General features: G+C 42.4%; 1 protein-coding gene and 1 long non-coding RNA gene across 2 annotated transcripts in view; one reads left to right on the top strand and one right to left on the bottom strand.

Moving 5' to 3' along the window:
- SHISA8 (shisa family member 8) overlaps positions 1–27146 on the bottom strand; it is a 58399-nt gene that overhangs the window by 13698 nt on the left and 17555 nt on the right. The window contains exon 2 of the mRNA XM_069231152.1: positions 4247–4374. Within this exon, the coding sequence (XP_069087253.1) occupies positions 4247–4374 (128 nt within the window). The remainder of the gene's footprint in view (positions 1–4246; positions 4375–27146) is intronic.
- Positions 1–27146, top strand: part of LOC138292514 (uncharacterized) — a 138355-nt gene that overhangs the window by 106581 nt on the left and 4628 nt on the right. The gene's annotated exons all lie outside the window — the stretch shown is intronic.

Raw genomic sequence — 27146 nt, 5'->3', positions numbered from 1 at the left:
ATGGGGGTTTGACTGAACAGACTCCCTTTTGGGGAGGATGTTGTCTAGAACAAGCAGAGTGATTGTATGGTTTCCGTTGCTGGGACCTCACATGAATTTCTGTGCTGGGGTATATGTGGCATGTTTCCACCATTTATTCATTTGCCGACCTTCAAACTCGGATTGCTCTCTCCTGCATCCAGTTCCATAAATATCTGCTGGTGTGTTACGCCCTAGGGTGTTGTGACGCTCACCTGCTGGAACTCCTGGACTTTAGACCCCCAGAGGCACAATTATTGATAGGGAGACTGGGCGATGGGGGTATCTCCTAGCTATACTGCTCCCTCATAGGTAACAACCCGGAGACACTGGACCTACACTGATAGAGGTGGGAGGGATGGATCGGGAAGTGGAGGAAGTTGAATGTCAAAAGGCATTTATGTCTCCCAGGGAGCTAGCAATATCTTCATGACTATGTCTGGTCCAGCTACAATGCCTCCACCAAACCTACATGACTCCTAAGCGGCTGGGTTATGTAGGTATCCTTTCAGACCTCAGGTGTGCCCGCTGCCACTCCCCAATGGCAGACTTCTTTCACATGGTCTGGCAATGTCAGCAGATTGCCAGTTACCAGACCTGAATCAGTACTGCCCTCTCTGCGATCCCTGAAAAATCCATCCTGTTGACTCTGAAGGTGGCACTGTTGAGGACAATGGATGACTTTGGGGGGTCCTGGGGAGATAGAGATCTGGTGGGGGTGGTGCCCTTAGTAGCCAAGAGAGACATAGCACAATTCTATAAACGCCGAGACCCAGTGAAATTGACAATGTGGCGTGCTGGTATGGACTGGTGTGCCCAACAAGGAGGAACTGATTTAAATTGCCCAGGGATGTCCACAGAAATTTTTAGAATTTAGGGTAAATGATGAGATTGCTATGGGCTGTCCTCTACGATGAGGAATATGCCTTCCAATGTGGTTTGAATTACGGTGGTTGGTGGGTAGGGATGGGAGAGATTGAGAACGAGGAAAAAAGTTTGGTTTCTGATTTTCTGTTTTCATTTGTAACACCATTGTTAAAATGAAAAAAAATGAATTTATCAAAAAAGTTGAAAATAAAATATACAGGTGCGGCCCGTCCTTTAGGGCGGAGGGGCCACGCCCCCCTACCTTTTGCCCCTCATGAAGAGTGCCTGTCAGGCTGAACAAAGGTCAGCCTGACAGACACTCTTCATGTTCAGGTCAGGCAGCCAGGAGCAGACATGCACGATTTGCACAGACTCCAGGCTGCCTGAGCTGAACTTTGCTGGGCTGAGGAGGTCAGAGCTCCTATGGGCGTGACCTCCTCGGCTCAGCAAAGGTGCCTCGAGGCCCTCCCCTGGGTGACGAGGAAAGCGTCACCCATTGACTTTGACCTGGGCGCTTCAGGTTTAAGCCCTGAAGCGCCCAGGGTGAGTTTAAATAAGTGACACCTGATCAGAGTGGGATGGGGTCAGCAGTCTCACTGACCCCATCCCACTCTGTGACGAGACTGGGACTGCTGCCGCAGTTCTAACCCTCATGGGACCTTCGAGGCTGAAGGTAAGCGTGTGTGTGATGTTTTAAAATTAATGTTTGGTGCGTGCGTGCGTGCATGTTTGAATGTTATGAGTGTTAATGGATGTACGTGCGTGTGTGTGTGAAAGAATGAGTGTGTGTGATCTTTTAAAATGAATGTTTGGTGCGTGGGTGCATGTTTGAATGTTATGAGTGTTGTTAATGGATGTGCGTTCGTGCGTGTGTGAAAGAATGTGTGTGATCTTTTAAAATGAATGTTTGATGCGTGCGTGCATGTTTGAATGTTATGAGTGTTGTTAATGGATGTGCGTGCGTGTGTGTGTGAAAGAATGTGTGTGTGTGTACTTCCCGCCCACCTCCCTCCCTCTTAAAGCTGCCGGCCGCCACTGAAAATATATACCAAAAATTAAATTGGTTGTCAAATGTATTGCTTGTATCCAATGCCACACAAACCTCCAAATAAATAGTTGGATAGAGGCTATGGAACCAGAAAATGCAATTGAGAAAATTTGATAGTCACACCAGATATAGAACTGATTAAAGACTGAGGACTGATTTAGAGTTCATGCTAATGGAAAACCGATGTCTTTGAAATTGACTGTTGTGAGTAGTGAACAAACACAGCTGAAGAACTATGTTAAACAATAGCATTAGTTTGTTATAATACTGAAAAGGCACTCCTTGATTTTCCATGTACTTGGCAACCACGGCAATCACAAATAATGTATGGGAACTTAGTGGAGTGGTTACATGAAGCCTTGGGTTGGAAGAGCGGACAGCAGGTTAAACATTACTGGACTGTGACGGGCATTGCTTGGATCAGTATACACTTGAGTCCAGAGGGTGATAGGGAAGCGATCTGCGTCTGTAACAGTGACTGCTGGGGGTAATCGAGGTGGGGCCTCTTCAAACAGGAAGCAGTGCTGTTCAAACGCTGTTTTAGACATTGCTTCCGGAAGTGGCATCTGCAAGGTCGCAGTAGCTATGAGGGGACTGTCAATGTCATGACATTAGTGAATTCTGAGAGGAGGAAGTGATGGAATTTGCTCTGCTTTTCTGCCCTATGATACGCTGCTCCTCTCACTATGGCACCCTTGTGTTAGCTTATTTGAGCTACAGGGTTAGGAAAATGGCTGCCTCTACTAACTGAACTCTATTTGAAGAGGCCCAATTTGCATCCAAAGGCTAGATGTTTTTTGTTATCAAGCTTGAGGCCCTGAAGTATTGGGTCTGGAGTCACGACTCCTTTTCCACCATTTTGGAGACAACACCTTTTGCCATCTTAAGCTCTACTCAAGTCAGTTGGTTAATGCACCCACTGCAGTGATCTTGACAGAACGAGAATGTCACAGATTACAATCTGACATAGCTTTTTCACCTCCTCATCTCTGCAAGGTTGATGCAAATGATTTACATTGATTTTGTTAAGACTGGCACCTGCTTTGCATCACTACCAAAAGGAAGAACCTGTATTACCAAGCGCTATATAAAACCCCCCCAAGAAACGAGTTATTCCCAGACTGCCCCAACACACACCAGATAAAGAACCCTAGGGTAGAGGTCGTGGCGTAAAGGCCAGAGTTGCCAACTTTGGAGCTAAGGAACATGATGTGAGTTTCAGTGCCGGCTCAACATCCTGTGATTCTGGACAAATCACTTAATTTCCCCTTGCTACCAAATATGAATATGTTCTTGTGTAATGTAACTGGTGCTCATGTAAAGCGCCGTAATACCTTTATATCAAGTTCGCGCTATATAAAACTGCAAAAGGAATAAATAGATAAAGACCCCGCAGACATCGCAAAGAAACAGCAAGATGCGTGATAACGAAGAAAACAAACATACAGCCACGCAGCGCGAAATGGGGAAGCAAAAGAGAAAAATAGTGTGTCACACTAAGGTACATGGCTGATCATGCAATAATCCATGTAACAGGGTCTGCCTCCAAGGCGGTAACACACCACCCTCAACGCGGGACAAACACAAAGCATTTACCAACGACATCAAGGGATTTTTGAAAGGCAGGCCCAGGAACCAATGAAAGTGAGGGGTGTGAGATGGGCATGGTTAAAGCCCACAGAATAGATTAAAACATTTTGTTAAGAGCAGTGCTTGCGCACTGCTATGCTCAAACTAAAAATGAAAAACAAGAACCAAAGTTGGTACATTTCCAGAGCTGAAATTCAACAAGGATGGGTGCCAAGATCTCAAGCCCCCAAGTTTGCCCATGACAACAATGATTAGAATGTGCTGAATGTTTTTTCATCAGCATGTTATGAATGCAAAGGCTTCAAGTCCAAGAATACAAAGGCTCCAGGCCTCAGAATGTAAATACACTGGAAACTTAGTGACAAGTTGAAAGCCCTGCTTATTTGAGTTCCCTCAGTGCTCTGTTAGTCATTGCGCAAGCGATCATCTGATCCAATGTTTGGAAAGATAACATGACAAACACGGAGAGCCACCACATGGAGAGAGGGACTTGAGAGTGGGTGGTTGATAAGATGCAAACCAATAGGATAATAGGAGGACAATAGTAATGTCTGCTTTTTACACAGAAAGCAAGCTGTCATTTTATTTTGAAATTGGCTCATTTGTAGGACTGTGAGGTAGATGCCACACTTCTAGATCACCATAGCAAAATCTTCTTCCAGAGCTGGCTTGCAGTATGTGGTGCTATATAAAGTACCCCCTCTAATAGTAGCAATAACTCACCAATGCTGTTCCGGGGAGAAGTGTGAGGGATAACCTCGCTGATCTGCACCTGGATGCTAGGCCGATGGGCACCAGGAATCAGCTCTGATGGTCCATTGCCCGGCTGTTTCAGTAGCTCTGTCAGTGTCCTAAATGAAAACACAGGAAACCACAAGAAAATCATTGAGTCTCAAAGACAGGAAGTAAGACCTCTGACCCTGCAAGGACCTCTAATACTGTTTGTTTTTAACTGTTGGACATGTACTTATTTTTTCATTTTCATACAGCATATATCTACCAAAAAGGAGATGCTGGTGTGATGTGAACAGAAAATAAACAACGGAGGAAGAAGAATTTCTTACAATGAACATTGAAGCTGATTCAGCAGAGAAAAAGAACAAGGTACTAGTAACAGAAACGCAAATACAACCCATCAGTATAGCACATTAAAACAAGCATTTGCAAAGCAATAGGTTTTGCATTTGTGAGAGTCAGAGCTATTGACGTTGTAAATGAAAATGTCTTTTACCTATGTGTTTTAGTTTGGAGTCTAGTGGATGTATGCCAGGTGCCACAGCAACCCTCCCAGACATGTCGCTGCAGGAGAGAGGACATAACAAGGCCGCCATCTTGGGAGCATTTTTGCCTCATTCCCACAGCCTGGCTGGGATATCCTAGAAATGCAATCCTTTCTAGTGTGTTTACCTGAACTTTTATAGCACCAAACAAGCCACAAAGAGACACGCACCTTCATGGAATTTGACCAGGAGAATGAGGGGATCAAAAGAGTTAGGAGCAAAGAAAAGGTGACACCCATGTATTTCTGTGTGTTAAACCTTTAAAGGGATTATTCCGCTAGGTTGGCAATACCAGTCTAACTTTTAAAAATATTCCTCTCTGTTGAACAAATCCCATCTTTGACACCTCCACTTTTTCCATAGTGATTTTTCCCCTCTCACAGCCAGAAAATGGCCTTACTGATTTTAGGAGGGTAGCTGTGCAAAAGTTTTGTGAATTTCATAAACGTGAGAGTTTTTGGTGGTTCACAAATGTTTGCGGGAGTCCCCACCTTGGAACGCCCCCAACCCCATGAGGATATTTGCTTATATGTAGAATTAAACAATATGTAATTATTAGGTGTGCTTTGTGAATTATGCTTAAGTGGCACTTATGTCCTGATTTAGAGTTTGACAAACTGTAAATCGGGCCCTTAGTGTTGTGAAAGATTCAGCAGTTTGAAGATTGGTTGTGGTGGCTCCTGGTGGTTGTGTTTTTGTGAGCAGAAAGTAGCTCTAGATAACACATAGAGGCAGGTATTATGTGAGTCTTCCTATTTATTTAACATTTTTATATAGTGCGCCAGCGCACTGGGGCATTTGGGCCATTGACAGATTACTTAACACCATACATAGTAATAATAATAATGCAACTAGAGAAAACAGAAGTAAGAAACTCAACAACACATTGAACCATGTAACAGCAGCTCAAGAGTGTGGTATCTGCATTCCCGTGTTTTATCTCCAGTTGATTCTTCCCTCAGAATGCATTCTTGTTTAAAATGAGTATCCGTACCAACTTTTGAATTCCATTTAGTTGGCTGGAGAACTGATCGTGGATGGAGTTTGTTCATTATAGTTTCCTCTTGTTCACCAGTTTTCAGGGTGCTTTTTGTTACAAAGAACTTTGAAGGCGAGAAGTCCTTGCTTCTAATGAAAGGCAAGGATGTGTTATGTATGCTGAGGACAAGAAATATAAATAAGGAGACGGCCATGGTTAGTTCATGAAAGGTGTGTCGTAAGATGCTTCGCGGAGGGACAGATGGAGAGGTGAATTCTGATATTGGGGAAGTAAGTTCTAAGTCATATCCGTGACACCAGATAAGGATATTTTCTAGAGAAGATTTCTGAATCTAGAGAGCTCGATCACTAGACATTTGTTTGCTATGATGCAGTCATATTTGTCAGCCAGAGATAAAAAGCAGATTGGATTGGTGGGAAGGATTATTTTGGTGCATTATTTTGTAAGCAAGGCCACTCAGCTTGAAAGTGATTATTTGCATTTACATGTAGCCAAAGCAGGTAGTGGAAGACAAGGGTGGTGTGTTCAAGCTACACTAGCTTCAGACATTATGTCATCGGTATAAACCAATGAGCTAGTCTACAGTTTACCAGCCGCAATAGTTATTAGCATAGCCTCAAGGTGGTATTGATCGGTGGTGTAGCATTGTTGCTCACAAATTTATGGCTTTTTGGCCTATCATCTTGGCTCACCAGTGAGTATGTATTATAGAGGTATTGGTCTTATGTAGGACAATGTACATTATGAAACCAGACTGGTCCTTGGTCCTGCTCAGTATCTGATGCAGCTGCCATATTGGTGCAGGGAATCATCCAGAACAAGACAAGAAAGGTGCTATGAGGGATACTCAGCTTGGGTTCAGAGCAAAAGCCAGGCCAAATTCAACCACCACAGAAAGCATAGTGTTATACAGAACAGGACTGACTATCACAAGGATACAATTGCGCGATCCAATAGTCTCATGCAGGTAAGTGCGTGCATCACCTGTAAGGTGGTCATTTGAGAAATTAGGATTCAGTGTGGTATTTTTCTGGCTTCCTGGCCAAGTGGAGAGGGTGCATACGCAATTGGTGGGTTGTCAAAGTGGTCATTGTTAGAAATGAGGTCTCTGGTTGGCAGTCAGCTTGTACTCTGTCCAAGCAGGGAGCCTCACTCTAGTCAGGGTAAGGGAATTACACTCCTCAGATTAGCCCTGCTCACCCCATTGGTAGCTTTGCACAAGCAGTCAGGCATATCTCAAAGGCAATGTGTAAAGTATTTGGACCAACACACGAAGTAACACAGTGAAAACACTAAAAATGGGCACAACACCAGTTTAGAAAAATAGCCAATATTTATCAAAATCAAACAAGACCAAAAATTCAACATACACAAGCAAAGGTATGAATTTTTACAGTAAAAATAGATTTAATCCAAAGAAATAAATGGTTTGCGTAAAAAATAAAGCTGCATGGGCGAGTGTGCATCAGAAAAGCCAGCGATGTGTTGATTCCTTACTCACAAGTGAGGCCGTGAATCGTTTCTTCTTCGGTCAGGTAGGTGATTTGTCTTTTTTCTCTCCCGCAGAAGTGTGATGCGTCGATTTCCGTACGGGCACCCTTGGGTCCACGCAGGTTCATGATGATTTTGACGCCCAGTGATGATGTGTGCGACATTCTGGCGCACGGTGGTGAAAAGCCACGCTGCGTGGGTGATGTGTTGATTTTGGCAGCCGCCCACGGGTGGTGCGTCGATTTTCAAGCTGCGATGCAGGTGGTGGGTCGATTTTTCAGCCGCAAAGCAGGTGGTCCGTTAATTTTTCTCCCACACGACTCCTGTGCGTAAATTTCAGTCTTGGTTCCACCAGCTTTTCATTTCAAGGGCCCAGGGACTAAATTGGGCACCACTTGGCAGGTGGGAGTCTCAGCAAGAGAGTCCCGGTGCTGGAAGAGGAAGTCTTTGATGTCCCTGAGACTTCAGAATGGGGTAAGCTCAGTCCAAGCCCTTGGAGACACGTCACAAGCAGTAAAACACTGTAAAGTCCAATCTTTGTCTTCTATCAGGCAGAAGAAGCAACTGCAGACCTCCCCAGCAAAGCACACTCACAGGCAAAGGGACAGTACTTCTCCTCCAGCTCTTCATCTCTTCTCCTTGGTGGAGGTTCCTCTTGGTCCAGAAGTAATCTAAAAGTCTAGGATTTTGGGTCTAATAGTAGACAAACTTCAAAGTAAAGTCTCTGTTGTTCACAAGATCCTGCCTTGCCCATGCTTGCTCCCAGACACACACCAGGGGGTTGGAGACTGCATTGTGTGAGGACAGACACAGCCCTTTCAGGTGTGTCAGCGACTCCCTCCACACTCAAGCCTAGGAGACTCATCAGGATGTGAAGGCTACGACCCAGCTCCCTTTGTGTCACAGTCTAGCGGAAATTCACAAACAGCCCATCTGTCAATTTGATCCAGACGTGTATTCCATAAGCAGGCAGAGGCACAGAATGGTTTAGCAAGAAAATGCCCACTTTCTAAAAGTGGTATTTTTCAAACTGGCAATCTAAAAAGCAACTTCACGAAAAATATCTATTTTTAAATTGTGAGTTCAGAGACCCGAAACTCCATATCTATCTGCTCCCAATGGGAAACTGCACTTAAAAGATATTTAAAGGCAGTCCCCATGTTAACATATGAGAGAGATAGTTCCTTGCATCAGTGAAAACCGAATTTAGCAGTATTTTACTATCAGGACATGTAAAACACATCAGTATATGTCCTACCTTTAGCATACAATGCACCCTGCCCTGGGGCTACCTAGGGCCTACCTTATGGGTGACTAACATGTACAAAAAGGGAAGGTTTGGGCCTGGCAAGTGGGTACACTTGCCAGGTCGAATTGGCAGTCTAAGACTGCACACATGGACACTGCAGTGGCAGGTCTGAGACATGTGTACAGGGCTACTCAGGTGGGTGGCACAATCAGTGCTGCAGGCCCACTAGTAGCATTTGATTTACAGGCCCTGGGCACATCTAGTGCACTTTACTAGGGACTTACTAATAAATCAGAAATGCTAATCACGGATAAACTAATCACCAATACAATTTACACAGAGGGCATATGCACTTTAGCACTGGTTAGCAGTGGTAAAGTGCCCAGAGTCTTAAAGTGACCAAAAACTGGTTAGAGAACATATGAGGAAGGAGGCAAAAAGTTTGGGGATGGCCCTGCAAAAAGTGCAAGGTCCAACAGTCATTTTTGGGATGTTGCCTGACAGGTACTAGAAAAGGCTCCGAGATCTTTGCTCAGTAGTTCCCATGAATCACTTTGTACGCGAGGCAGGTTACCTGCAATGTGAATATAATCAGGCTGGTTTGGATGTAGGGTTCTGAGTAGATGTGGGGTCAATGTGTGTTTAGGAGGCACATCAGCAGTGTATTGACATGGTATATGTGGCAGAGCACCATGGACTGTACAGAGACCTCTGCAGCCAGGGTTTATGTCCTTCATTTTTGTTGCCGTTTATATTTAAATCTGCAAATTTGACATTGTTGATACAGTGGCTCTGTTATGTTTAGTTATTATTGTTTCAGACACTGCATCACATACATTTAGGGGGTGTCTTAAGACACACTTTTACAATGTAGTGTCCTCTTTTAGTTACTACTACTATCATCTGACAGTGCTCAACAATCATGATTTTGTTCGAGGATCTGGCATAGTATTTTATAAAAAAAAAAGATGGGCCTCATTTTGACCCTTGGGGTCCTAGGACCGCAAGGGCAGCAGTGGTGGTCGGACCATCGCAAGTGGCGGTCCGACCACCACATCATGACTGTGGCTGACCCGCCACGGTCAGACCACCGACACCGCCAGGTTGCCGCCAGCTGATGGCCTGGCAGTGCTGGCGGTCTCGATCCACCAGGGCAGCGCTGGCCTGGGGATTACCAGTCCCTTTTCCAGTCAGCCTTTGCAGGGCGGTCTCACCTCCAGGCATAGGCTGGCAGAATGGGGCCCCTGAATTACAGGCAATGAAACGTGTGATGGGTGCTGTCGCACCCAACGCACTGCAACATTGCCGCCAGCTCAATTACAAGTCGGTATCAATGTTGTGGTGTGCAACGCTGTTTCTGCCCACCGGCCCAGCAGGAGACACGTAAAGGGACCGGTGGGTGGAAAACCAGAGTGGCGGTTTTCCAGCCCAGCATGTTTGGTGGGCGGCCTCAGCCGCATGCTCAACACATAATGGGGCCCTATGTTTTTAGAATCTTCCAGAGCTCTCTTATTTCACTTTCTACATTATTTCGATTTCTACATTGAGAGAGCATTCCAATATCTGGATGCCTATACTTCCAGTTTAATGCCCTCAAACAACTTTTTGGGAAGATTGACGGGTAGTTTAAGGATGTTGAAAAGGACAGAACTTTTCCCTCTCTCCCTGGAGCAATTTATTGTACTATAATTGATCGACACACCATTGAGTAAGAAGTTTTTGAGTGTAAAAACGTAGGTGCTGAATGATTACTGAAACAGATCAAAAGCTATAAAAGATGTCCTAAATCTTGCCACTTTAGTGCCACACTGCTATACAACAAGGCTCAATGACATTGACAAAGTCAATACTCATGCTTTATTGAGGACCTATTGGCTTTGCCAATGCTTGTTAGTTCTGGAGAAATTAATGTGGATTGTTGATGACTCGTTGGTCAATAGTATGTTTTTTTTGTATTTGGTCAATATTGACTTCTTGTTAAATATCTACGTTAATGTTTAATACAGTATGACTGACTTCATAACTTCGCTGCATCCTAGCTCCCTATGCACATTAAATAGCCACGTTTGCGAGCAATTAAGCAATCTCTTAATCTTTGTAGTTTGTAGGACATGTCATACCACCTTTTAAACTTGCTGATAGCATGCATTGAGTTCCAATACACATTGTAAAACAGGAATGGTGTGCCTGTTGATGTTGCCTGAACATCACATGAATCTGCATAAATGACTTATTCTTCAGTGCCTAAAAAATATGTGAAATAAAATTGTGTAATTTGGATGGGGGTCAGCAGGACTGACAACTGGAGGGAGGTTGAAAGGGAATGGGCAAGACACCTGGAGGGATGTTGGAAGGGAGGGAACAGTTAAAAAAAGTGATATGACGTGCCTAGAGGCGGCCGGGTTATATCGCTTTTTTTTGTAATGGTGGATCGGGGTAAGGCAACACAGACAATGGGAGGGAGTCGGAGGAAGGGATTAAACAACATGAACAAAGGATGAGGGTTTGGGGGAAAATAGTACCGGAATCACCGCGCAAGCAGTGGTTGGGCAGCAAAAGGACACTAATCAAGCTAAATCAATCAGTAGTTGGTCCATGCTTGACACGAAAAAAGAGGAAGTGAAGCCAGCAAGCGCTGGCCAATTAAGAGGCAGCCAGCAAAGAAGAGTGAGAATTAAGCCAAAGAATGGTAAGTAATGGGCGGGCTCAAAGCCCCATATAGTAAACACTACCTCCTGCAGTGACAGCTCATCCACTGTCAGCAGGCGAGACCTAAAAACTGATGGCTGGATTAGGAGTTAGGGTTGACTGTAGCAACTGGACTGAGAAATAATCTTAAAATTTTACTCTTAATCCCAATCCCCTGGCTTCACTTTCTGAAGATGAAAATGAGATGTACATGAAAAACCAAATAAGTAGGTGGATATGTATCTGTAAATCGTAGTGTTGTAAAATATTTTAAATTATACTTATGTGAGGACATACATTTTATGTTGGAGACAGTATATGGTGGGGTGTGAGTTAAAGTTGACTGAGAATTGCATAGGTGGCTGCTAATGCTACCATGTTTTACCATAACTTCTGCGTTTCAGGTCTTTTAATTTGTTTGGCTTTAAATCTCCCATTACCTTTTTATAACACAAGTAACTCTCGAAATACTTAACGGATTTCCTAAACAGCAAAGAAGGACTTATTCTGCTTAAAGACCGCACTTCCTGTAACGTTTGATGCTATTTCATCCAGCAGTTTTGCTGTAGAAGAGAGCAAAAACTCCGAAGGAAGCTACAATGGGAAACACAATGTGTTAGATCTTCACTTTTAACTTTTAAACCCTGGACCTTTCCGCAAAAGACTTGCCTAAGCCAATTGTCCTACTTGCATGCCAAATTTTGCATAGATTCTTCAAACAGCGCCAAGGTTAAAAACAAACCTAAAAACTACTTTTCAATGAAAAGTTACTTTTAACCAAAGCTACAAAGTTGAAGGGTTCTTGTGACATCATACCCCACAAGGCTGCGTGATTTTATATGCTCCCTAAATTCAAAGTATAAAAATATTAAATTACTTTTTATGTATTTTAATATTACATGTTTATTTTAGGGTGGTTGGTTTTAAAACAGTGTTTTTTTTAAACAGGTAAAAATGTTTATTGAAAATAGTTGGTGAAATACCCGACTATTTTGTTTGGTTGCCTGCGTATAAAAACAAAAAACTAATTATGTAGAATTGTAGAAAAAAACACACTTTGGGGGTCATTACGAAACCGGTGGTCAGTATAATAATAGCAGTAGTACTTCCAACAGGCTGGCGGTCCATACCGCCACTATTATGACATTGGCAGTTTGGCCAAAGCCAAACCGCCAATTTAACACACTGACCGCCACGGCGGCAACGACCGCCCATGGCATTATGACCCCTCCCACCACCATGGTTTCCGTGGTTTCTGTACCGCCACGAAAACCATGGCAGTAGGCACTATCAGTGCCAGGGAATTCCTTCCCTGGCACTGATAGAGGCCTACTCTGCCCCCTCCCCCTCCCAAGAGTCCTCCCTTATCCTTCCGACCGCCGACAAATACACATATACTCGCACATACATACACACCCATACACACATGCATACCCACATTCACCCACGCATGCATACATTCATACACACTCACAGCAACACTCGCTAACATACATCCAGGCACACACGCAATCACATGACATAACATGCAAATACACTCACACCCATTCATGCACACACGCATTACACATGCATGCATGCATGCATTTAAACACAGTCACACCCCCCCCCACACATGAACAAAACACCCCCTACCCCCCTCTTCAGTCGGAGAACCCGATTTACCTGCTTGCAGGGGGTCCTCCGGCAGGGGACGGGGCGCGGCACTGCTGCCAGCAGCCGCGTCCGCCAGCAGAACACCGCCAGGCCGTATCATGGCTCATGATACGGTCGGCGGCATTCTGCTTACCACCGTCCGCCGCCATGACCGTAGCCAGAATTCCGCCAGCCTTCTGGCGGAATTTCAGCTATAGTCATATTTAGGTGAATGGTTGGTAGCCACGGCGACTGTATGTTGGCAGCCATTGCCGTGGCTGTAGGTGTCATTTGCCGCCATTGTTATAATGAGGGCCTTTGTTTGAAAAATGATTGAAGCGGTTCTCTGCACTGCACTGCTAACAATGGGTATTAATTAGAAGAAGAGGGGCCATTTCAGATAGCGAATTGTAATTCTACACCTGCAAAAGAACCTTTGTGCAGAAGTGTAGATTTATGACATTTCCCTATTCAAAAACCCATAGGTAGTAGGTCTGGAAAACTGTGCTAGTCACAACTTGCTAGTGAGTATTGTGAGTTTTGTAAACGTGGCTATTTCACCCAATGTGGAATTGTTTTCAGCAGAAAGGCGGCCCTTTTATGCGAGTGCACATTTTCCCCTTAACTCTCCGCAAGAAAAAAATGTATCTTAATGACAAAATCACTTTTTAGGGTCGAGTGCGCAAGCGCTCTCTCCCTGTTGTAATCTCTCTGTGGGCTTTTAACCACGCCCATCACTTTTGTTGGTTCGTGGGCTTGCCTTTTAAAATTCGCTTGATTTCATTAGTGACAGGCATGCATACATCATGCCTTTTCCGGTGTTTAGCCCTCCTCGAGAACACCGGCCAACTAGTATGGTTTCTGGACTACTTTTTCTCTGTATTTCGTAGGCAGAGCGATCTCGCTGAGCACTAATCGAGCACTTTTCATGACTACCAGTTTAATTCTATTTTTTATCCGAGGCAACTTTGCGAATGCAAGGTTTTACACAGAACGATCAAGCTCGTTTTTTTTATTTATTTTTTATTACTATGCAAAGAAGAAACCAGACCGGTCTTTTTGTTCTGATTAATCACCTTTATGCTCATAGCATCGCGCTTTAAATCGGTTCCCTTATGTGAAATTGTCTTACTTTTTATTTTCAGTTTATGTGGCAAGAAAAGTCAGGTTAGGAATTTACAATGCTAATAGCTCTATCGTGAGCAAACGCGAGACCCATTGCATTGCAAATGCCTGCTCTGCATTGCCATGAACTTTGGTGGTGGGCCTTCCGCCTGCCCACCTCGGAAGACAATTTACTCCAGCCTATTGCAGGACTCAGGATAAAAAAGGATCGGAGAGGAACTTATGAATACCCACAAACTAGCATGTTTTGGGGTGTTCACAAACTCACAAGTGAAACTGTGCCTGGTTACGACCTCTCCTGACCTCTTGCTTAGGCATTACTCCTGCATGATTGTTCGCATTGGTGGTGGACAATAAAGTCATTGTCGGCCACAAACAGAAATCAATGGTTGAAAATGACTTTGGAATCAGGCACACAATGTTCAAGTCTTATCTACCTGTCATGAATCGATTGCACGACAGGGTGATGTCAATTAAAATGACGATTAAAGCTATATTTCACAGAAGCTATGAAATATTTTTCCAATTTCTCGGTTCCATGAGATGTGCATTTTTGTACTACTGGTCTGTGGGCAAGAACCATGACTCTTGCACCCCAGGTAATGATGGACAGATGTACGTGGATGACATAAACATATCTAATAGGTTTCCGTAAGAATTTACTTTGCATTAATATAGAAACTGTTTCACTAAAGCTGTCTATGCAACCTTTCAACATATTTTTAATCCTTTTGCACAATGAATCCACACTTTCTTGAAATTTTATTTCACCTCTGGCAACTACTGGAAATGTTGTTTATACGCTGGCAAAGAACAGAGAAGTATTACACAAATTGAACAATTAAAGGTTGAACTAGTCTGCCCATTTGCTGCTTCAGCTCAGTATATATTCCTACCTCCTTATTAATTGTCCCTCACGTAATAACGAATGCACTGCTCTGTCTTGGAGCAGCTGGTGTGGGATAATTTTGGTGGAGGAGGTGCTGGGCCTATCCACCACCCTGCTATTCTCAAACTCCTCACAAACTCCAATGGGCAGGAAGGTCCTACAAGAGTGAAACCCTGTAATGCTCACTGCAGAACAGGAGGCAGCCTTTATATGCGAAGAGACCTGCTAGAGCTATACAAGATGAGCTGAGGAAGGACGGAGAACCCCAGGAGGGATGTTGGGGTGGACAATTTGGCCGAAAACTTATCTGTGCAATTAATATTTAAAAACAATCTTTTTATATTTTTGATACAATGGTAGCAGCTGTCTCATTCCCCTACAAGAGAAGAGGCAAATCTGGGTTTTTAGGATTAATCTTTATTATCTATCTATAATGTAGTGTGTTGAAACAGTGGGTCATTGGGGCACTGCCCAACACATGTAGGTACCAAAATCCCACTAGCAGATTAACAAAACATGTCTTAATGTGGGTCTTGGCCTCTAGAACTGAAAGTACTTTCATTCATTTCTTTACTTTAGCCACTTTTGCTGCCACTGCAAAAAATCAACCCTGAATCAGACACGGTCGCTTGGAAGCGCTGATGTGGCTTGCTTCCACAGCCCATGCTTAGTTCATAGTCAGTTATTAAGTACGAGCCATGGACAGCCCAGTATCACTCAATTGGATCCTATGTGCAGTTGTTGTCTCATCCACTCCCTTGTGTCACTAGGCCAGGCACTAGCCAGATCCCAGATGACATACTGTTTCTCATCAAGTACTAGTCCTAGTTTATCCGGGATCCCTCTCACATTCCTGCTGCACTGTAGGGTTTTCTAGGCCTTCTTTGCCGGCTGTAAGCTGTATCTCCTCTTTTCAGTGAAGCTACTCGCATCAGGGAAAATCAAGACCAGTGAGTACTGAAACACCACTCTCTCCTTTATCCTAACCCTAATCAAGATTTTGTCTCCCGACAATTCATCTTGAACACGAGCGATGATTGTGGTAGGTGCCACCTTACTTCATGCGATTATGGAGACTGTTTCCAGTCCTGGACTTTCTTGTTACACCCAATGCTTTCTAGATGTTGTGGTCTTGGTTTGTTTTCACTGAATCAATTAGATTAACATGCCTAAAACAATGATTTGCAGTTTAAAAGGTCAGAATCAGAACCTGTGCCCATGATGACATGGAGTAAAATGGTCACCTTAATCATGGACTTCCTCAACTTCCCTGTGTCAGTCCTCCCTCAATCAGATCTAGTGGTACTCAGCAAGTTCCGTTTGGGGTCCATCCTGTACCAGGCTATAATTTTTCTCCAGCAGGCCCTGCCATAAAGCCTCTGATGTCTGAGCCTTAACTTGTGAGGCAGTAGCTCGTATATGGTTCTCCAGACATTCTATATGGTTGGCCAGCACTTTGCCCTCCCTCAAGAGAGGTCTCTTCCACCTCTCAGACTCTTCTCCTCCCATGGCCACGTGTCTGACGTGTTGCTGCTCGGCATCACTCTTCCCCCGTTCATTCCTGTCTCCACTTTCAGGATCACTTTGTCCATTCCATCCAGTTTTGAAACAGTCCCCATTCTGGCCTTGTATAGTCCCTGCAGCTTTACACAGCAGCTGTAAAGAAACACCATTGCATTAAGGGAGGAGTAAATTGCTAGTAACCTTAGAGTGGACGGATAGGTATTCACGTGATGCTATGGGCTGTGTGGGATAGTCAGATGAAGAGGAAACATTTCCCTGCTCGTGATTTATGTGGGTTCAGAACTTTCCAATCTTTTATTCTGAACAACATTCCAGAAGATCAGCTCGGCACGCTCATTACTGGAGCTTGTTTCACTGGAAAGGTATGGTAGAGAAAAGACTATAGCATTTGCATCTAAATCTTTGACTAATGCTGACAGTGAATGCTTCGCTATAAAGCGGGAAGTTTATGAATAGATTATAGAACATTTAAAATTGATTTGTGGTATTAAGGGTCTGTTTAAGGACGGATCCTAATCCCTTACTTGTTTATGTCACAATACCCATACAGAGAGGTTTTATATTACCCAAGTTGAATGAACACAGCTATAAGGTAAATTATTTTCAATGAGGTATAAACATTACTGTTTACCTAGGCTACCTATTCTTGTTACAGAAGAAAATAAATTGGATCCTCTTTGCATGCAATTGGTACATCAGGGAAGTTGTTTATAAAAGAAGGGTGGCTCAAGGGAAAAAAATTGTGCCTGAGCTTCAAATTGTTTGGAAGGCAGTGGAAGAATTTAGTGCAAAGAACGGTGTAATCGCGAGAAGGGAAGTTTTTTCTGCTTTTAGTTTTAGAGAGTCTGTTGTCAGGGCTGCTTAAGCGGTATAATGTGACCAAGAGACCAGTTTGGAATAACCTTTTGTGGTTTTATAAGGATAACTTGGTGGCTAAATGGATAGGACTTCTAGGGAATAGGAATATGTGCCATAGGTGTTGTAGTATAAAACACTGAAGACATATTTGTGTCTTTTACAGCAAGGAATGTTACCTGATGACCTACGGGATGAATGGTCAATGGATTATTTTTTAAATTGGCATCACTGAAATGGATGAGTCAAGCGACTACCAACACAACTGTGTAGATTTTGATGATGTTTTTCTACAGAGGGCAAATTCATCACTACTGATAAGGGTGTACAGCTTACATCACTAGGAATGAAAGATTTTCTAACTAACAAAACAAAGAAAGGAGCAGTCAAGTAAAACGCTGTTCAGAGTAAAAGATTGCGCTACTTTGCACCAAAGGAATTATGCACTGAAACATTGAACTTTGCCAATGTGAGCTCGAGAGAAAAACGTTGCTGTACTTTGTTTGAAATGAGTTGTAAAACAGTTCTTAATTTGAGTTGATGGTTTCCAGTGCTCCGCACCTATACTTAATTCTCAAAATCATTTTAATTATGGTCTACCACATGGTGGTGCTGTCTGTCTAATTTTAAGACAAACACAATAACGGTGTTTAATAATTCAATATACATTCAAATGAATAATTCCTGCCATGCATGTCTTTCCTATAGATGTGGGTGACCTGGAATAGTCAGAATTGTCCCACTTATAAGAGCACAATAGTTAGTAATTGTGTTGGTACTGTCATTGACAGCAGGGGCAAGGTGTGGTACAAGCTGCAGCATCCTCCGAGAAGCACCTTGGCACTTATTACTTCTCAAACTAAGCAGTGCTTGTATAGCAAAACGTTGTTTTGCTTTCATGAAGTGGCAGGAAACCATTTTCTTCTTTGTACAAGATCTGAAAGAGATGGAGCATCATTCTACTTTGTACAAAAGTTGCCATGAAGTAAAATATTGTTCTAGTTCAGTCAGAGCAAGTTGCGGAATGAAACATATTTTCATGAAAGAAACAAAAGAGGTAATATACTGTTTTATTTTGCATACCAGGAACCCTAGTGAGGCTTTGTTATCGTTTCTATATGTACTGTTAGTCTAAGGTCTAAATTACATTATAACATCAATTTTATCGCTCTAACATGATTTAATTCAAATGCCACCTAAGTAAAACTCTGAAATAAAAGCAAGTGCACATTTAAACTACGTATCAGTACAGCTTTCTACTTTTAACCATTAAACTGTGAGTAACGTAAAACATAAACTGTCACATTCTGAGGACCTTTGTGACACAGTCAGCTCCATTAAAGGTTAGACTACATCAGATGAGTGGGTGAAAGGAACGATGGATGAGCGGATGAAAGTATGGGTTGATGAAAGGATGGGTGGGTGAAAGTATGGGTGAGGGGAGGAGGGTGCCATATCTCTGAAAATATGGTGTGGTCCTGCTCCCTCCCTGTCTCGCAACACAGCGTAGCATTTTTGGCTGCTGCGCTGGATGACAGTTTGATAAATCTGGACCCATGTGTCTTCCTCTGAGGCAAAGCCTAAATTATTTTGATGAGTGAACAGATATCGACTATTTTGTTCAGAGCTCCAGCCACCTCGGATTGAATCACAGAGCTTTTGACCTGCAGCAGGGCCGGTATTAGCACTGGTGGTGCCCTGTGCAACAGTCTATTTTGGCACTCCCACCCCACGACCGCCTCCTCGGATTCCCTTACTACCATCCGGCAAATGTGCCCCTCATCTCTTCATAGCCCCCTCTTTCACATACATTCATTTGTTTTAAAAAGCTTGTGAAAGCTGGTTTTACTAATCCACTCAGCCATCCACATAAAATATAGTTCTGTTCTTTGCAGCAGGCATATTAACCCTCTGCACTACTTTATGGCAAGTAAAAGCTGCTGCTAGACAAAACTCCCATCTCTCTTCCTAGCTGGAACATTAATCGCAAGAGGTATCTTGACATTTTAATTGCTTCCTGAAGGCTGGACGCACAAGGAAATGTTCAGAAAGTGATTTTAAATCACAAGTTTCATAAGTTATTGTTAAACACAGAGCACCCCAATCCAGGTCAGCCCCCGTGCAACTGCATCGCTCACACCATCCTAAAGCCGGCCCTGACCTGCAGTGTTGCAAAAATATTTTCACAGATTTTTAAACATGACTATCGGAAGAGGAGAATTGCCATGGCTGATCTAACCCTTGTCATTTAGCATTTTGTTCATGTACTTAAGAGATATCAGTAGGTATAAATTTATGAATGATCCACGAGGGCGAATTCTGTAGTATATTTGATAACTTAAGGCAAATTGTGGGGCACACTCTGAGCTGTTATAAGCATGTTTGAAATTACCACGTATGCCTTTATCATGCCTGTAATAACACAGATGGAATTACATTGTGGACATTTATCATGTATTTGTGTGTGTGTACATGTGTATATGTGTGTGTGTACACATGTACACACACTCATATATGCATACATATATATGTGTATGTAAATATGTGTATATATATATATATATATATATATTTATATTTATATGTATATATATGTTTATATTCCGTAGAAAAATCATTTTTGACTTGCCTATATATTTGGCACCATTTGACGAATCTTCACTAAATTTTTGAAAAAAAGTGGCCTGGGATTGTAGTTGCGCATGGAAAGTTTCGGGGTGATCCGTCAAGAGGAGGCCGAGAAAAAGGGGGCTAAAAAAAATTCATGTAAATTCACATGGGATCTGTCTACATGTCTACAGCCCGAACCGCTGGACGGAATTACACCAAATTTGGCAGAAAGCTAACTGTCAGTACGCAGATTGTACTTTTTGTTGATTGGTGTAAATCTGTTCAGTAGTTTTTGAGAAATTTAGAGAAATTCTAATTTCAAAGCTGGCTGGGAGAGAACACAGGTTTTGGCGCGGGCAGGGAAACTTTTATGTCCCAGGGATGGGTCCATAGCTAGTGAGCCAGCCCCGGGGAATGGGGCCCCTGAAGCCATGAATGGCTCAGAGGTGGGGGGCACATGGCCCCCCTTCCCTTTTCAATATTTTAGCAGCCCCGGAGAATGGACTTCCTGGTGCCTTTAGAGTTTTTCTGGCTCCCCATACACCAACAAGCACAATTCAACTCCTCCAGGCCAATTCTCTTTGTGTGGGTGCTAATTAACATTCATCTTAGATGGGGAAGAGAATGAGTCTTGGGCATTAATCTGCGGGTAAGGGTCCCACAATGACCATTAATAATTTTCTTGAACGTGTTGTGGGGATAATCAGGAAAGATATTGTGCTGGCTGAAAGACGTTCATCAGTTAATGAGGCTTTAATTTCCTAGTTCTTTCAGCCTCTGCAAACCTTTGGATAAGGAGTTTCTGTATCTGATAAGGGAAAGGCAGTTCATGATCCCGAGAACACAGCCCACAGATTTGACTGTAATTCTCCGGAAACATCTGTAATTGTCCAACCTGATGAAAAAACAAAAACCTCTGATGTGACGCAGTCTCATGCCCAACTTCCCATCGCAGAACATGAAACTTTATTTACAGACTCTCACCTGCCAGTGTTAATAGACAACTTTATTAGAAAAACTGCAACAATGTTTGAACCTAGTTTAAATGTTCTTTTTGCTAGATTGTCCCAAGCTGAGAAGTCATGTTACCACACTTACCAATGCCTCTGTGTGTACCCCAAGGTTCATTGAGGCACTCTTACTTTTAGGGTTGATACTAGTGTACATCAAGATGGCTCTGCTAAAACCGCTAGCAAGAGAGTTGTAAATGCACAGAATACATCTAACTTGTGAAGGCTGGCCTTTTGAACAGTGCTAACTAAATTCTCTGCTCTACTCCCAGAGGTGAAAACCCCAACTACCAGAATCCCTGAGAATCAGGGTGATGATTTTGGTTCTGGTATTAATGTTAATACTTCTTTCTCCCCTGAACTGTGCCCCTGTTTACTGATCTTGACCAATGTCTTCCCGTTACCCAAACCTGAATCTTCCTACCAACTTAAGACCAAAGCAGTGAATTGGCTCTCCAGAAGCATCACACTACACTGTAATTTATGGCAGCTTTCTCTGAGCCAGAGGCCCATCCTGGGTTGGGCAATTCCCAAAGAGTTTGTGGGTGACTGTACTTTTGTTAACTTCAGTAGGCCCGCAGTTCTGGAGGTTTTACTTTTCAAAGTTAATCCTGTTGGCTATACTAACAACCAACAATTAGGGCTGTTCTACTATGCTATTTTTATAAACTGCCTACCCATCACTTTATTCATCATTGCGCCCACATAGTTTGTACAAGTCTGTCTCTACGCATCATATCCATCTATCGTGCCCGCCCAGTGTCAGTCAGCATCGTGTTTCTGCACTTGGAGACGTGGAAGAATGTGACTAATTCACTAATCGCTCCTCTCAACCCTGTGAGGTGTATGCTGGCTGCCCCAGCCTTTAACACCCGCTGTTCTGATAACACAACTCCATGTAGTACACCGTTTGTGATCGTTCATGGCAATTTTCAATTTGGTTTACTGGTTTGAAAAATTGCAGGATTGGGTTCAAAGCTACCTATAGAGAGTTGGATTTTCTTAATTGTGGATACAATGTTATCTTATTTCAAGAAACCTGGGTGATTAATAATATCCTTTATGAGATCTTCACATGTTATGCCATTTTTGCTAAGCCCCACCCTCTGAAAGAGCAAGGGGTTGTAATACAGTTTTGGTAAAAAGGACTTTGGTCAACATCCCCTCTTCTAGTATGAATATTCAATTATTATATCTGAAATGGGTAGAGAGTCCTAAGATAATATTGACCAACATTTACAATGCAGGTTTTTCCCCAGGCGAAGTTGTCAGCCTTGCAAAACTATTTTGCGAGGTTGACAGAATAATGAGATTTAATAACTCAGGTACTTTGTGCAAACCTGTATTAATATTAGAGGGATACCTTATTGCCAAATTAGGCTCTAACCCAACCCAACTATGTTCCTTTTCTCTGTGTTTTTCTTTTACACAAACTTCTAATAGACCATATCTTATTAACACTCATTAATCACTCTATCTAAATGCCACAGTTATTCATATATTTACTAGCATGGGTATTCAGCAGTCATTGATTATGTGTTTGTCTCCATGGAACTGTATAATAATATTGACCACTCTATCCTTGAGGTAGAATAAAATGATCACAATCCTCTAGCGATCACTTTTCAGTTTAAGTCCAGAAAATAGGCCCTCGTATATGAAATGAAAATTGATTGATCCTGGCAAGTTATTAAAACACTGGTGCTCGATAGGCTTGCCGTTTCAATATTTCTCTTTCTTTGTCCTTAGATTATGGGTTAACTCTTACGCAGGGGCGTAGTTGGTCAGTAAGATTTAAGGCGGGGAGGGGGAGGTCTGAGCTACAGATATTTCAACAATCACACTGGCATATAATGTTAAAATACAGTATATGGCAAGCAGGATGCATACAAGGGGCCTAAAAGGTAGTTGAAAGGGACATGAATGTCAGTTGGTAGGGGCTGCAAGTGAGAGAAAGTACAATATTTTGTAAAATAACCAACATGTATGAGGAATTTCAAACCAGAGGAAGAGAGTGTGTGTGTGCATTTTTGTCTGTATGTAAAAATTCCTGGTGAAATCCGACATCTCACCATACCCTACTGAAAGCACTTGTACCCAACTATTTATCCACAAATACATTTATTAGGAGGGTGTAACCAGGGACAGCTCCTCCAGGAGAGCGGAGGAGAGTCACCCCACTGAAATGCCCCGAGAGACGAACAGCAAACTGTTAATTAAAATAATTAATTACCATTTTATTTTTCCTCAACCCATCCCAAACGAAGTGTCAGGATGGGGTGGGGCCTGCTGAGTGGCAGCAGCAGGGAGGAGTTGGGGGCTGCCTGTGTACTAGTTTAAAGAGCACATGGCTCTTTGGCCGTCCGTCTTGCGATGGTCAGTCAGACATGCACACTTTAAACTTCTCTAACCCAGCTGTCTTAAGACAGCTGGGATCCAGAACGCACAGGCCAGCTGTGAAAGGCTTCTCTCCCGAATCCTGGTGCTACTTTCATGCTAGTTAGCAGCATGAAAGCAGCGCCAGGATTGGTTACTGTTATTTGCTGGAGCATGGGAGCCTTGAGGAGGCAGAGCAAAGGACATCATGCAGCAAGCAAGGAAAGTGGCTATTTATTTTTTATTTACTGTCGCCCCTCACCTTGCATGCATGCAACCACCCATTTCCTGCCCCCCCACTCTAAGTATCTGCCATCCGCTGCTGGGTGTAACACCCCAACCCCCCCCACTCCACTGAAGCAATGCCCATGCTCTTACATCCTTTTTCTCAATTTGTGAATTAATTTACCCAAAATGAACTCTTGTAAATCACATTGATGATTCAGTTCAAGTTGCTCAATTGCTAAAAGGCAATTCCATACTGCTCTTTAACAGGCTCCTAGAGATAAGGCAAAGGTACCCTGAGCCAAAGCAAAGCTATATATATGAACAAGCATTTGCAATGCAATGGGTATTGCGTTTGCTTGAGTTAGAGCTATTAGCATTGTGAATTCACTGGACTTTTGACATAAGCAAGCCGATTCAAAGCGCCACATCCGCCATGAGCATGAGTGCAAAGAAGAGACACAAAAGGAACAAGAAGTTTGCTCGCAGTCAAACGTATCGACAAACGTGCAATTATCCATGTAACAAGATCGATGCCCAAGGTGGTAACAAAACTGCCTCAAGGAGGGACAAACGTAAAGCATTTACCAATGATAACAAATGATTTTTGAAAGGCAAGCCCATGAACGAGTGATATGGATGGGAGTGAGGTGGGCGTGGTTAAAAGCCCACAGATAGATTACAACACGTCAGAGCGCTTGCGAGCTCGACCTAAAAAAGCCCTGTCGTACAGAAAATAAGACATCAGAATGAATGATTAGGAGATGTTGCAGCAAGCTAGTAGTCACAGAGGTGTCTCTTCCTTCTAGATGTTTGTCAACTATCTGATTTTAATCAGTCCTCTGGTTCATTATTAAATGGACATGTCTCGTCTGATTTATGGTTTGTGAATTTTAAAAACATTTATCAATTCTGTCATTATGATGTTTCCACATCCACTGATATATTTTAAAGTTGTTGCCTCACCTTCAACTTACTGACATATTTTTTAGCAATAGGTAATTGCCCTTCAGGGAAAGAACATGGACCTGGTGGGGTCCCTGTGGATCTTTATAAATCAGACATGAAACTTTGGGCCCCTCTTATACAAACATGCTTAATATGGCTAGTAGCGCTGACATGCTTTCTTCCTGCTCTCACTCTACTGTTGTACCAATACTTAAAAATGGCAATAGAAGTTAACCTTGCTGCTATCGGTCCATTCCCACTTGCTAATTCTATAATCAAAGTAGCAGCAGGAAGGCCATACCTTGATAGGATTTAATCTGGGCTTCTAAAAACAATATCCTTGCTAATATCCAATATGGTTTTGGGCAGGTGTAGAGATTAGAGAGAAATGTCTCAGTCTTCACCTGCTTATTAGTAAATACTCAGTGGTGAAACAATGGGCAATCCATATGGGATTTATGTACCTAACCAGCGCATTCGATCACATACATAGGTCCAAACTATGTTGTATTCTGGCAACAATGAAAGTAGATCAAGCCCTTATCAACATTTTGCAGTGTTTATATAATGAACCTCTTGCTAAAATTAGATTTGGGGAAATGGCAAATGCTCTGACATTTTCATATTGGATAGAGGAGTTCAACAGGGCTGTTCTTTTTTCATTCTGTGTAATAATAACCTGAAGTTACACTTGGTTGCCAATGTCTAAGATATGCATCAGATTGGTTATGGACCTATTCCTGCCCTGGTACATGCAGATGACGCTGTGTTATTGTCACATACTGCATATGGCCTTAATAAACGTATTGAGGTCTTTGATTTTTTCATGGGTGATTTTGACTTTGAAACTAATTATTTAAAAACATATGTAATGGTTTCCAGCTCTAAATCAGCTAAGAGGTGGACTATGTTGACTTAGAAAAACAGATTTTAAAAGTACACTCTTTTTCATGATGGAGTAAACTTCGACACTGCTAACTCATGGTCCCCTTTTTTATTTACATTTTCCCTAGGTGTTGTTTTTAATTTTGCCTCTAAGCTGGGCAAGAAATCCATAAAACAGATGATTGAAATATATAAAATAAAGTCTCTTCCAATCCTGTGTTATGGTTCAGACATCTGTAGCTATACAACAGTTAACCTACTTTAGGTCGAGGAAAATTGATTTTGTCAACGCCTACTGAATGTCTCTGCTAGCAGTCTTCATTATATGTGTCACGAGGAGTTGGGCTTAAACTACCAGATGATAACACCGAGTTAGCCTGCATTCTGTTATGGATATCTATTTGGATCAATCCTCATGTATCACTTAGGAGAGACATAATCAAAGATTGTTTGAAAAGGGATGGCTGTGTAAAGATTTTATGTCAAGACAGAAGGCTAGCATTATGCATTATGCATGAAGCCTTTATTCACCACTCCTGTGCAGTAGCTCCTTTAAAGACTTAGAACCAAGTGATGTAACAATAACATAGAACCAAACACAATCTGTATGATCTCACAGCAGCAACCATCTTCCTCTTTTGTTTGCTGCTTCTGTGCAGATAGTCTGTTTGTTTGTTAAGAATTATTGGTACAATTGGTTAAGTTTGAAATGTTTGTATGGCTTAATATGTTTTCTTACTGTTCTGCCCAATTTTGGGGTATTTTAGTGACTTGGAATATTTAAATGTGTTTAGTATTGCCTTTTCTTAAAATTTATTAGGATTTAGTAAATTATTTTTTAATTGTTGTGGGTCTTTAACAATATTTAACGTATTTTATTCTCATTTTAAAAAAAATAGAGAGAAGAAAATATGTTTACCTTCGTTTTGAAGGAAACTATTTTTCCTGCTGTTGACATTTGAGCACGAGCCGTCACAGGTGTAGCCTGGCAGCGCGTTGCCTTTGGAGCATGTGAGCAGGCATTTGTTGATGGGACGGGTTCTTTCAGTTTAATAGGCGCATTGTGAATTTGTTATGCGTGCATTCGCGTGCATGAGATTTCAACTCTTTCAGAATGACATATCCACTTTCTGATTAGGAGGCGCGTTAAAAATTGGGTATGCATGCGCGTTCGCGTGCATGAGTTTTCTTGGTTCAGAACAGGTCAAGACCTTTTACTATTTTTATGAATGACGTATGCACGTCGCATCGTACTGTTGCTTAGCAACGGGCAACACACTTCGAAGAACCGTTGTAGGAGACATATCGAAGGGGAAGTGTACAACGCAGGGAAAAAATTTAATTTGTATAGTATTTAGGGAAACCTTAAGTTTCAGGCATCGTTTTTGAATTTGTTTTAAAACAAGTTTAAAAAATATTAGTATATCATTAGAAGAAGTAAGGGAAAAATAGAGATAAGTAGATTGACAGGTATTGAATAATATTGCTGAGGAAATGGATATATGTAATAAGGATTCTCAGGAAGAGAATATTAAGAGGTTAATATCTAAGGAAGTTGGAGAGAGCGTAAAATCTGCACTGTCTAGGTTATGGAAAGATTGTAATAAAAAGAGTAGAATATTAGAGGAAGATCAATATTGGTCCTTATCTGATGATGAGGAATATGAAGAAAGAGGTCCAGGTGGGAAAAATTTGGAGAAAAGAAAGCATATAGGAGACGAAGATTTTGAAAGGGGCTGTCCATTAATCAAAAAGAAATTGGTTTCAGGTGCCCCAAGCTGCACAATGGAGAGGCAGGGTAACCCTGCAAAGGATATGACTGGAGGATCCAGC

This window comes from Pleurodeles waltl, chromosome 4_2 (assembly GCF_031143425.1).
Source record: "Pleurodeles waltl isolate 20211129_DDA chromosome 4_2, aPleWal1.hap1.20221129, whole genome shotgun sequence".
NCBI classification, from domain to species: Eukaryota; Metazoa; Chordata; class Amphibia; order Caudata; family Salamandridae; genus Pleurodeles; species Pleurodeles waltl.
This window is presented reverse-complemented; position numbering and strand designations above follow the sequence as displayed.